The sequence below is a fragment of the Gadus morhua genome, chromosome 14, assembly GCF_902167405.1.
Source record: "Gadus morhua chromosome 14, gadMor3.0, whole genome shotgun sequence".
Classification (NCBI taxonomy): domain Eukaryota; kingdom Metazoa; phylum Chordata; class Actinopteri; order Gadiformes; family Gadidae; genus Gadus; species Gadus morhua.
Window position 1 is genome coordinate 5,521,223 of NC_044061.1, and position 13,118 is coordinate 5,534,340.

Genomic DNA, 13,118 nt, shown 5'->3' on the forward strand with positions numbered 1-13,118 from the left:
TGTGTGTGTGTGTGTGTGTGTGTGTGTGTGTGTGTGTGTGTGTGAGAGAGAGAGAGACGTCAACCTCTTAGAGCACAGAGACAAGCGCTCTTCAAATGTGCCTTCACATATTTGTTTGAGGATTTAGGAGATGAGGAGGTGAACGATTTGCATAATTGTTAACTATGGAAAGATCAGCTCAACGGGAGCATTAGTGCCAGGCAGACACACGGCAAACTTCTGAAATGCGCAAACATCTCCGCCCAGCTTGCGTATGTTGCGTATGCCTTCACACATTGTTGAAAATTAAATCATATGCTGGATGCTTTAATGTTTCCATGTAATTTTTAGTTAACGATCGGTTCATAACCACGTTGGCCATGTAATTGCGGACAAAAGGGGACATTTCATAGTGGTTGGTGGAAACCGGGATTTTTTATCGTCCCCTCAGGCTTTGTTCGGGACTCGGGTCACGTCACGCAACTCAAAATCGGGACTGTACCGGTAGAGTGTATGTCTGGACACCCTAAACGAATGTGACCTAAGTCCACACAAGTGAAAAAGAAAGTGAATTCCCCATCATAATGTCAACACGCGAAAGTGTGGGTGGCTACTTCTCTCCGCCAGCGTTCATTGATCAGAAACTAACGTGGGAGGTCTTTTCTAAATCTGTTTTCCTTCCAAAAGAGGGAGGCAAACATCACGGGACTCTGGACCCTGTAGTCGAAGTATATTGCCTCAGTTGTTAACAGATCCTTTCAGTTTTACTATTAGTCTTCTGGATATTCTGGTACCAATGGCAACTCTTTTCCTTGTGGTGTTGTATTTCCTATCATTTCAAGGTAAGATTTTCTAATCTTAATTCCAAAAAAATGAAAATAAAATAATATATTATTACGCAGTGAATAGCCTACACTTGAATTCACAATTGGAATAATAGTAGGCCTACCTATCGCGCATGCTGGTTAGTTCAGATTTGGAGGCTATACTAGGTAGGCCTATTGAACTTTTATATAATAATTTTAATAGTTTAATAGTTAGGCCTACTAACAACTTTTAAAGTTTACTCACTAAACCCGAGAAGAACACAGACGGACAGTCCGACAGAAAGACAGAACAGAAAGTGATGCATGCGTGGAAGATTATTAGCCTACGCAAATATCAGAAGTTTTGAAGTTCAAAACAGGTTGAGGAACCCCGAGCCAATCACAACCATGGAGCTTTATACAAGAGCTCACTCTTCCCAAGGTCTCCGCAGCGCGTTCGGGGACCAGCACAGAAAGCTGACCGCAACGCAGGGAGAAATGCTCGTTGTAAAGTGTGATGTTGGGGGCACCAACATCACCTGGACCCATCACCACCCCTCAGAGAGCCAGCGGCCCCTGTTGCAGAGTCGTGAAGACCCGGACGAGGACGCCCTGGGGGACCCCAGCGGGCACTTGGTGGTGCTGAGTGCGTCCGTGGAGAGGCAGGGCAACTACTCCTGCTCCCCGTGGTGAGGGCATCCTTGAAGAGGAAGTGGAAAATGAAATAAGACGTTTAGCTGCGTTCAATGGTCACTGATAAGAATATGGCGACATTGAGGTTATCCCGGTCGTATGATTACGCCGATCTGTGTTTGACAGATAGACAGATAGACATTTATTTATTATTGATTTTGTGTTATTTATTCATTTATTTGTCTCTAACCAATGTGTGTAATATTCCCCGTCTGGGAAAGTATTATCTTATCTTCATATAATATTTTCTTAATACATGTACAATCTATTTATTTTGCTTAATAATTTTTCTAAATCAACAATATCATACAGCATGTTCTAGTTTCATGAAGGTACATAAGGTAAATAGCTATCCTCGCTAAATGTGTTCTCTGAACGTGTGAAAACAAATAAAAACGGTGACATTTAGTTTGGATACTGTAAAACAAAGAGAGTGTAAAAGTCTGGTAACTGGATTATTTTGGATGGAACAGGAATTCCAACGCCACCTGTTGGTACACTTTGACTGTGAGCCCGACCAGACAGGAGGAGGTCCCTGTTAAAGACTGCGAAAAAGGGTTATCCTGCAAACTGAAAAATTTCTGCCCGAGGGATTTGTTTATCCCATCACTTAAACTCCTCAAAAAAACAGTGTGGCAAAAGGTAACTCTCAAGTGTTCTCTTCTCCTCTTCCCTCCTCTCCTCTCTCCTCCTATCCTCTCCTCTCCCTCCTCCTCCCCCCTCATCTCTCCTCTCCTCTCCTCATCTCTCCTCTCCTCATCTCTCCTTACCTCTCCTCTCCTCATCTCTCCTCTCCTCTCCTCATCTCTCCTCTCCTCATCTCTCCTTACCTCTCCTCTCCTCTCCTCATCTCTCCTCTCCTCATCTCTCCTCTCCCCTCCTCTATTCATCACTCCTCTCCCCTCTCCTCTCATGGTTCTGTATTCATCTATCCCATCACTTAAACTCCTCACCAGAAAAGTGTGGCAAAAGGTAACTCTCAAGTGTTCTCCTCTCCTCTCCTTTCCTCTTCTCTTCTCTTCTCTCCTCTCCTCTCCTCTCCTCTCCTCTCCTCTCCCCTCTCCTCCCATGTTTCTGTATTAATCTGATCCATGTGTCTTAATGACAACTAGAACAATCTATAATTCACTGTAGGTCTTTACTCGGCTGTCCAATTCAGCTCAAGTAGTTCTTAGGGTCAAAAGATAAGAGGTGGGCCATAATGATTTAATGTAATACCATTGATCACGTATCAGCTGAATCAATCACTCTTTTTTCTGAATCCCAAACCTTCAGGACAACGAGGGGGACTCCTCTAACGGCTATTTCGAAAAAGTGGCGGAGAAAGATGAGGGCGTCTACACCTGCCGCCGGTCATATCAGTATCGCGGACGATTGTATAACCTTACCAGCACCGTGATGCTCAAGGTCAAAAAGCCAGGTCAGTTATTTATTAGTCCTTTCTATTCATCCGTGGTATTCATCTCGATTTTTTTAGCCTGGTGGGAACATTTGGGATTCTGCTTGTTTTCAGCCTTGCTTTTAAATCACTTTTGACAAAAGTGGCTTTCCGACATAATGTAATTTGGCAGAATTGGATTAAAAAAAGAAAATCAACAAAAAGGTGAGGGAGTTATGGACGAAAGAAAACAAAAGAAAGAAAGCAAAAAAGAAAGAAAGCAAAAGGGAAATTGAAAAAAGAAATTGAAAGGAAGAGGTTACTATATTTGTATCACATTTTTTGCGAAAGAAAAACAAATAAATATATAACTATTGGTTTGATGGATGTTGTAGCCTTCGTCATATTTTAAGCTTAATTTATTCCTCAGCGGATTCAATCCCCCGCATCTGGTCCCCCAAACCAGGGATGGTGTACCCGGTACAGTTAGGTAAGACTGCTCACAAACCAGGGATGGTGTGCCCGGTACAGTTAGGGAAGACCTTCCTTCCCTTTACTATTTAGGACACGATGTTATCCAAAGTCCAAGTACAGTGAATGCAGATACATGTAATTTAGAGCAGGTAGGGGTTAGGATGCTAACAGGAGGGCTGCAGCCATCAGGGTTACAATCCAAAACAAGAGCATCCTTGAGCCTTATTTGTATTTTTGTATTTTCTATTGTAATTGCCGTTGTCTGTGTTCGGTTTTGTACCGATGTGTGCTGTTGTCTGTTCGCCTGCTACCTCTGAATCTCTCCTCGGGATCAATAAAGTACTGGTATGATATCATCTTATGTGTGGAAACCCAGTGTGCATGTCCTCCCCAGGTTCCCAGCTGGTGGTGCCCTGTGAGGTGGAGGTTTACAACGAGTTTGATAGTTCGTACTGGTTAGACGGGAAATCTTTTGTGAAGAACGACCAGAATCAGTCAGTTTACTCTAACCAGACAGTGTAAGTCATACTGTATTAGCAGGTACCAACACGTGTATGTATACATTTTATGATTTATGATAAAGAACGCGCAGATTCCTGTTTTGCTTATTTAACTTAACGTTGAAGTGTGTGGAATTTAGTGGCACTCAATCAGAAAAGACTTATATGTATACTCATCTATGTTTTATTTTTTGTGTAATCCCATGAAAATAAGAGTTATATATAGGAAGTGTTTGATTTTTTTCTAGCATAATCACTAGCTCACTTGTAAACTATGACCTATAGTTTCCAAGACTTAATAACTAAACACAATTTAGGAGTCTATCAAGGAAACCCATTGGTGTGCTTTCGGTTGGTTGCAATCGGCAAACTCACCAGTAAATTCTAAACACTGCATCTTTCAATTCTAATTTAAATGTCGCTCCCTATTCCCTTCTCCTTCTTTCCCCTCTCCTTTCTTGTCTCCTCTTCTCATCTCCCCTTTTCTTATCTCTCCTCCTCCCGCTTCTTTATTCCTCTTTCTCTTCCTCCATCCCCCTGACAGAAAGAAGGGCGAGAAGGGAGAACGAAAGATCACTACGTCTCTGTTCTTCCAGAAGGTTACAGCGGACCAACTTTCAAGGACTTACACCTGTAAGCTGGAGTCTACGCGAAAGCACTCCAACGTCTCCATCACTCTGGCTCTGAAAGGTAGAACACACCACTTGATAAGTGAAGATATGGGATGATATATGTCTATATAGATTTAGGGGAAATGGTTTTTGAAAGTAGCATTGATTTAGATACACATAGACGGATGAATAAATATATTAACCAACAGACAGCACACATAAACGCACAAAGTTACCTCGTGAATGTGTAACAAAGGATTTCGAGCAGTTATGTCCTTGCCCTAAAGGGTCTAGGGCAGTCATACTCAAGTAGCGGCCCGCGGGCCTTTTGTGGCCCGCGGGGTGTCTATTAATGGCCCTCGAGCTGTTTTGAAAAGTTTTTTTAATTATTAAAAAAAAAAAAAAAAAAAAAAAAAATCGTGCTGGGCGCTCTTATTTTGAAACCGCGCGCCGCGATCTCAATACGAGGCTGGGGGTTGCAACGATAAACAGATAGCACTCTAGCCCACAGACCGCTCCAGCCCTCCCAAACTCGAGGCAGACAGTCCATCTCAGCAGCAGTCAAGGCCGATTTAGGGTCGTTTTAGACGCAGAGACGTGAGCACGTAATTTACACAAGGGACTTGTTTTAGACAAGTTTTGATTTACGGTTCCTTCAAGGTTCCTTAAGGATTGCGCGTGTTGCAAGGGGATTCTCCGCCAGAACAGTAGGGGGAGCAACGAACGAATCTGTGGGCATGGAAGTGGAAATCGCTGGCTTGTTTATATTTATAATTATCATAATTCGTTCTTGTGTTTTCTTCTTCTCCTTCTTCAAAATTCTTCATTTGCTTCTGTCACAGCCTTTTAAAAATGGCACTATTATGCTGTAAAACCGGAAATGTGAGACTCCTGAAAGGATGTGGTTAGCTGGCCAATCACAGTCTTTGCGAGCTGCGTAGGGCCGTAGTGTTTTAGTCGCATAGTCAGGAATTTTGGCCGACGCACTTAAGCACGTAAGGGGGGATATTTTACCGCGCAAGGGGGGGTTATGTATCTTACGTGCTTACGCGTTACGTCTAAAACAGAGCATATATCGGCCTCAGTCACACGTATACAGACCGGCCCCTTGAGTCACTGAAAAAAAAAATTGTGGCCCCTCATCATTTCTACTTGAGTACCCCTGGTCTAGGGTCATGGGGTTGGTATTCTATGTGGGACTTTGAAGCCCTTGGAGACTTAGCGATACAAATAATTAAATATAAGATCTGTGCGGGAAGATTTTGCCTGTCTTTCATGTGACCCTTGTACTTTGGCCTTTTCATGATAAACATCTTTGAGCATGTGTCGTGATGTTGTGTGGTTTTTCCTCATCCTCCATCTTCTCCCTCCTCCTCCATCCTCTTCCTCTGCATCCCAGATGTGCCGGTCTCCAGTCTCAGGGTGGCCCTCCTGGCTGTGCTCTTCGCCATGCTAGCAGTGGTCTCCTCCGGCCTGGTCTTCTACTGGTGTCGAGTCCCCTTCACCCTCTTACTGAGGGACAAGCTCGACTGCCATAGCAACGCCTCAGGTGGAGACACCAGTGATCACGATTAGCTTCATCATTGATGAATTGTTCCACTTAATGCATCAAACCTTTTTTGCTGAATTTCTTCCTGTTTTTTTTTGATAGATATCCAAATATAAATATGCTTTCCATGCAATACGGCTTGACTAACTGGTCTGAGTGAAATATTGTGAAACCTGCCAACCACATATCTTAGTAATAATATAATTTCCTAGTATTTACTGAATCTCGGGTGCCTTGAATTTCTGTTTGGACATTCAAGCTCCCCATCCCACCCCAAAGAAGTTGGGCAACCACGCATTAACTCGTCACATTTCATCACATGAAACTCTCATCCGATTGGTCCACAGATGGGAAGCTCTACGACGCGTACCTGATGACCTATCCGAGCCAAACGGAGACTGCCCTCAGCGAGGAGGACCGGAGGTGGATGGAGAACGTTCTGGAAGAACAGCTGGGGTACCGCCTGTGTCTCCAGGATCGGGATGTGTCTCCAGGGGAAGGTGTGTTTAGTGATCACCATATGACCAAAAATATAGATTTTCCATATTCCTTATTAAAATATTATTAGGGGAGTGCTTCATGGAGCGCTCAACTATTGTTCTTCTTAGGCTTTGTTCTTTCTTTCTTTCTTAAATAAAGAAAATATTTTATACTTTTTAAGCTATTGTACTTTTAAAATATTATTTTTTACAATGGAAGTCAATGGGAGGGCGGCGGAGCTATCCGCCCATTCTGACACTTCAACTACTTCAGACTTCGTAACTTGGTCAAGTCTTAACCGTTTACCTTCGTTCAAATGTTTAACAAATCAACACACTTGTATCTTCAATAATCGGACCATTTTTGATTACCTTTATACTTTTTTCATGATCACATTATCAGTTCCATATCGGCTTCGTTTTCAGTTGGTCTCATTGATTTATAGGTTAGAGCGCGAGGACGTGCAGGCAGTGTCGCCAGATTGGGCAGTTTTTCCCGCCAAATTGGACTTCTTTGTACGACTTTCCACGCCCAATTGGACACCTATAAATCACGTTAGGCTGGAAAAATTAGCATTAGATAGAATTATTACATTACATACAATTTCGTCTGGTTAAAAAAAAAAACTGGCGGGATTATTATAATTCTTTCTACAAACATCAATCTATACCATGCCTTTCATATATGCATATCGTTTGTGCAGCTAGTACCGCTACTACTATTACAGCTACTACTACTACTTAAACTACTACTACTACTACTTCAGCTAATTTTACTACTACCTCAGCTACTGCTACTATTACCATTACTACTGCTACCAGGGCCGTCGGACTGGGGGGACAAAGGGGACAGTTGTGGGGGGGCCCAAGGCAGAGGGGGGGCCCATGACCAAAAAAAAAAAAAAAAAAAAAATTATCTTACCTTTTTTTTTTTTACCCCCCCCTCCCCGCCAACAATCGCTTCCCCACCCCCCCCGTCAACAATCGCACAACCCCCCCCCCCCCCCCCCCCCCGTCAACAACCTGGCGCAGGGGGTCCATCAGTACCTATAGTATAGGGGCCCAGGATTTGGTGCTACGGCCCTGACTGCTACTACTACTACTACTACAGCTAGTACTATCTTCCAGCTTTGAAAGTATTACTGTTTAGCTTCCAGCTTTTGTAACAATGTATTTCAGCACTTTGCTTCTTCAGGTAATGCAATTCTTCCAGGTTTTTCAGCAGTGCACTGCCATGCATTTGACCGTTCCGACTTTTCAGCAGTGCAGGGCAAAACATTTGACCTTTCAGATTGCTCAGTTCAATTCATTTTACGTTTCCGGCATTTTTAGCGATGCTTTGCGCTTTTCATTCAGCTGTCACCTCATTCGTTTCCAACCATTTCCTAGTTTGAATTCTTACGCGAGAATGGGGAGGCGAAGGAGCGGGGGGGCGCCTTATCAGTGACGTCTCTCTGTTACACAAACGCTGTTAAAAACAGGAAATGCAGACTCAATTTTTTTTACTTCCGTCGCTTTGGCGCCCCCTCTGGTGCGGCGCCCCTATGCGCCGCATATAGTGCATACCCACTTTTTGCGCCACTGCCCAGACGGATGAGTAAAGAACTCTTATCTCGTCTACCCCTCCCCCCACCCTGTCTCTCTCCCCGCCCCAGCCGTGGCGGATGCAGTGATGCGGTGCATCCTGCAGAGCCGTCGGGTGGTGCTACTGCCCAGCGCTGAGGACCAGCCCGCCCTGTGCTACGGCCTGCCCAGCGCCATCCACTCTGCCCTGGTGGACAAGAAGAGCCGCCTGCTGCTCATCCGGACCAAGACCCCCCGGAAGGTCTCGGTGGAGCAGCCAGAGGAGGGGGGCTCCAGAGCCTTACCCGAGTCCCTGAGACTGTTGACTAAGGCTGGGAGCTCCGTCACCTGGGGGGGACCCTGCTCTCGGCCTCTGTCCTCGTCCTTCTGGAAGAACCTACGATACCACCTGCCCGCCCCGCGCAAGCTGAAGGCCATGCATAGCGCTCTTGACTCAGTGTGCTAACCCTGGTTAGCATGGTTTGCAGACTCAGTGTTCTAACGCCAGTAAGCATCTGGCTAACCCTGTTGAGTATAGAACTGTAGCCTCAGTCTGCCACCCCTGGTTAGCATAGTATGCAGACTCATGCCGTGTTCCAATACCCGTACTATCCGTACTTACTAGCCAAATTTTTAGTACGTAGTACGTTCCAATTCAGATCCGGCGTGACCATAGTTAATCGCGTTTGTAATCTACACTCCATCATGAACTCATTATTGCAGGCGGGTGTCATAAAAAAATTAAAACATTCGGGAGTATGCAATAATACAAATTATTCTAAAGAGGACTAGACTCCGTGCGCAGCCCCGCCTTCTCCAGTGAACCAAGAAAGCCCGCGCCGTGACGACCGGGGGTTGAGCAAGCCCCTCGGTTTTACACAGGAAACTTTAAGAAGGTGAACCGGCTTGGCAGTGTAAAAAGACCTATAGCCTACATCATCCTGCCTATTGCCCAACAATAATGGCATGATCTAGATTCTAGACCAAGCTGCGACCGAACCGGCTTGGCAGCGTAAAAAGACCTATAGCCTACATCATCCTGCCCATTGCCCAACAATATGGGCATGATCTTAACCAAGCTCTCCTAATCGGGTCAGCAGTAGCCGTGTGTCAATGCCTAGCCTCTGCGTTTGAATGATATTGAATGAATGGAACGTTGCATTTTTTTATTTCTGCAAATAGCCTATTCTAAGCTAGAGAATGCGTGCCAATCAATTAAACCTTATGCGGAATCAGATAAAGTCGGCTCTCTTTGCTGCGCAAAACATGTTTCAGAAATCAGCACCTAATTGTCACACAAGCTATTTTAATTTTTTGTAATATGGAAGGGGGGAAAATGCCTTGAAAAAATGTACGCACAGCTTTCAGGATTAGGATCTATAGGCCTACGTCGGCCTAGGCCTAATCAATTGTATTTTAATATCTTTTGCATTCAAATTATTGCTGTCTATTATTTTCGTAGGCTTCTCTGCTGTTGGCCTTGATGGGGAGATATTTTAACACTTTTTAACCCTTCCTGCGACATTCCTGCGTCTCCCTCAGTACGGAGCCCATTTCAGCACCATGTCAGTAGACAGTTACAATCCTGCGAACGAAAAGTGAAGACGCGTTCATGTTAAGAGGAGTTTCGGGAAACGCTCCAAAGAAATTCACGATGGTTCGCAAGATCCATCGTGAGAATGATCGTATGAGCGAAGATCCATCGTTATCGGGAAACGAGGCCCTGGCTCGAACAGAGTGACACACACACACACACACACACACGCACACACACACACACACACACACCCTTTTACCAGGGACTCTAGAAACGCTGTAATGTCAAAGATGCGTTAAGGTCCTAGAAGACACCGTCGGTCAGGCCTCACCTTGTGGTTCCTGATTGACAGCGTGCCGACCCCCTGCAGGGCGAGGTGGGCGGGACCTCCCGAGGCCAGCGCTCGGGGGAGAAGGAGGAGGGTCTCGCGGACACACCCCTCCACCACCTCCCGCTCAAACGGGCCGACCTGCGAGACGGCCGCGTAGTTCAGCGCCACCACGGCGATGTGTGTTGCTGTGCGCAGACCCACACGCACCAGACGCACACACGCATACACACACGCGTACACACACACACACACACGCATGAAGGAATGTACCTCCTCGCTTGATGTCAAACTTAAGTTGCTTGAGTCATGTTCAACAACATGAATCCTATCAGTCACCACCATCACCCACCCACGGCGGATGTGGACTACCCTCACCATGTGTGTTTTTGGGGGATGACGTGTGTATGATGCGTGCAGTGACATTGTCGCGTGCATTCTGTTTTTGGCATCTTGCTGTCTTTATCTTGGTCTTTGTCTTGGTGTGTGTGTGTGGGCGGGTGTATCTTGGCATGTGCCTTGATGGGAGTTTCTTGGCGTGTGTGTGTGTGTGTGTGTCTTTGTGTGTGTGTGTCGTCTTGATGTGTATCTTGGTGGTTGCCTTGATGTGTATCTTGGTGTGTGTCTTGGTGTGTGTCTTGGTGTGTATCTTGATGTGTATCTTGGTGGGTGCCTTGATGTGTATCTTGGTGTGTGTCTTGCTGTGCTCTCTGACCTGTGGCCAGGGGTCTCTTATGCCTCAGGTTCTGGGTCTGGACCAGCTTCTCAGCCAGGAGGAAGATGGGTCTCTGGATCACCGCCATCTTGTTTCCCAGGTCCAGCTGTAGCTGGGAGAAAGAGAAGGTGCCCAGGCCGGCCACGTGGACACCCTACAGCCACCCATCGATCGATCAGTCACTCACATTGACCATTCATCGACTATCAATAATATAGCAATGATATACTGTTATTGCTGGTGCAGACAGACAGACAAACAGTCGGTCAGGCAGACAGTGAGACAGGCAGGCAGACAGACAGTGAGAAAGACAGGATAGACAAACAGAAAGACATCAAACAGGTAGACACACAGACAGTGAGACAGACAGTCAACAAGTAGACGGACAGACGGGACAGTTCACCTTCTGTGAAGTCATTTGATGTTCTATGTACTCCGCAACGTAACCCCAAATGCTGTTGATATCTTAAACAATGTCAGAAACAAACAAGTCTGTGAAAATGAATGGCAACATTGTACTCAGCACTTTTTTTACTTAGCCTCGCTTCCTATTTTTTACCCCCAGAAATAACCACAGCCACCCGACTCAAACTTTGTGCCGACCGTTTCTGCTGAGCCCCGACAGCGTGGGCAAGAGGTTCCTCTCCGCGTCAGACGCCAGATGCAGCAAATCCGTCATCTCATCAATAGAGAAATCAGCTGATAAAAATCTCCTTCTGCACTAAACGTAAAACACCACCCTGTGACACAAAATTCTGCTGTAAAGGGTTCAGCTTGGAAAGCCTTTGTGACCAGCCTAACAAGTAAGTGGCGGGGGTGGTGGTTGCTATAACAATTTCACAATACAAGGTGAGCCCCCCCCCCTCCACACACACACACACCCACACATTGCACGAGGCCGTCCCTTGGGCTGGTGTTGATTACTGATTGTCACAAGAGAATGAAAATCTCTAGGAAGGCAGAGGTAAGGTTGATCAGCGCCTTGCGAAATACGAGGCACGCGAGGTCGCGTGTTCCTGTGAGTCATCACAGCACATCAGTGTATATCTCAGAGATTGATAAACATTAATGCCATAATATCCATCCTCGAGTAGTCAGTGTTACAGGCCAGTACACCTTCAGTCAAAATAGGCACCTTTAATTTGATATTGTTTCTACACACAATTTTGTTTCCAAGCTTGCTCTTCTGCATCTTAATGTGGCCTTACCATTTCCTAAGAGCACTTTGGTATCTTTGTGGACTCTGAATTATTTGAATATGTTTTCTAATAGTTTTATTTGAGTATTTTATTTATAGAATTAAATTAGAAATACACTGTGCTCAACATCACAGTGTTACTGTCTGGCTGATAGACTGTTTCCACATCCTGCAGTACAGTACTGAAACCCTATTTCAGTATTAGAGAGGAAGACAAACCATTTGCTTATAAATGAAACTTACAAAGGGAAACAGACTTGATCCCTAAGACCACCAAATCTTCGGAGACGACTTGCTGGTTGTTTCTCTATCTCTTTTTCAGTCAAGTCAATTCAATGTATTTTTATTGCCCTTAATTTTAGTGACAGCCTGGGATAAGAGTGTGATGGGTGCCATCTTTGACCTACATTGTAGACATAGTCGCATGACAACCAAGCTTTTGAAGTGCAATTTCCTCTCTTCCTCTTTCCTCTTAACCACAGGTCATTATGTCTTTAAGCACGCCTTTAGCCTTGTTTTTGCTCTTTTTTTAGTTTCTGTCTATTTCCTGGAAGATGGAGAAATGGAATAAATTCTGGACTTTCCAGATCGATTAATGATTCCCTGGAAAAATACACAATTATTATGGCAACAGTTCATTTCGGGAATTTTTTGCCATTTCTATTCTGAAAGCCGACAGCACAACAAGACCGTTAGTAGTTTATATTATATACTGTTTGGGTCCATTCCGATCTGAACACACTTCCGGTTGGGGAGGGTGGGGGTGGAGGGGGGTATCCCTATTCACAGGGGCCACATCCTGTTTATGATTTATGACGGGTCATAAAATCCATTGTGGTAAGCATTTGGCGGCCGCGGCAGCTGTGCGAGGCAACACGCAGGGCATAGCGAGAATTAGCTCAGTAGAGGCGTTAAGAGCTTCTAAAACCGCTCGAAAATTATGGTTAATGGAATCTACTTGCAAAGCTAACCTGGATGCCTATAGGGCATTGTGTACCGAGATGTCTGTGATGAGTGACACACTAGCAAAGCTCTCGGTGAATGCTATTATTTGATTTGTGTTTTTGTTTTTTTCTTTTATCTTGTGGAGAGGGTATTTTTTTTTGTTTTAAACTGCATGTAATAAAACTTTTTTTTCATTTAATATCTGACTAATTAACGTTTTTTTTTTTTTAAATATAATTTTTATATATATATATATATATATATTTTATTTTATTTTCTATCTATCGGCATTAAAAAAAAAAAAAAAAACTATAGCCGTACACTATGCATAACGCCATTAACCCTAGAAAAAGGAAATTCAAA

General features: G+C 44.6%; 2 protein-coding genes and 1 long non-coding RNA gene across 3 annotated transcripts; 2 read left to right on the forward strand and 1 right to left on the reverse strand.

Annotated features, from left to right (window-relative positions):
* Positions 1-12: 12 nt before the first annotated feature.
* On the forward strand, positions 13-8,746 carry LOC115558509 (X-linked interleukin-1 receptor accessory protein-like 2). The gene is made up of 10 exons (XM_030376700.1): positions 13-821; positions 1,228-1,474; positions 1,952-2,120; positions 2,754-2,898; positions 3,287-3,346; positions 3,725-3,848; positions 4,375-4,520; positions 5,841-5,990; positions 6,338-6,490; positions 8,125-8,746. Exons 1-10 carry the CDS (start codon positions 776-778, stop codon positions 8,496-8,498), a joined length of 1,614 nt encoding a protein of 537 aa, XP_030232560.1. The 5' UTR covers positions 13-775; the 3' UTR covers positions 8,499-8,746.
* Positions 8,747-9,828: 1,082 nt separating this feature from the next.
* On the reverse strand, positions 9,829-11,327 carry LOC115558544 (coiled-coil domain-containing protein 81-like). Its single transcript, XM_030376757.1, has 4 exons — positions 11,216-11,327; positions 11,016-11,077; positions 10,613-10,766; positions 9,829-10,085 (listed from the first exon to the last, which is right to left on the reverse strand). The coding sequence occupies exons 1-4, from the start codon at positions 11,289-11,291 to the stop codon at positions 9,865-9,867; spliced, it is 513 nt and encodes a 170-aa protein (XP_030232617.1). The 5' UTR covers positions 11,292-11,327; the 3' UTR covers positions 9,829-9,864.
* Positions 10,079-12,954, forward strand: LOC115558551 (uncharacterized). Its single transcript, XR_003979340.1, has 2 exons — positions 10,079-10,740; positions 11,178-12,954. It is a non-coding gene; the product is annotated as an uncharacterized LOC115558551 (long non-coding RNA).
* Positions 12,955-13,118: the final 164 nt, after the last annotated feature.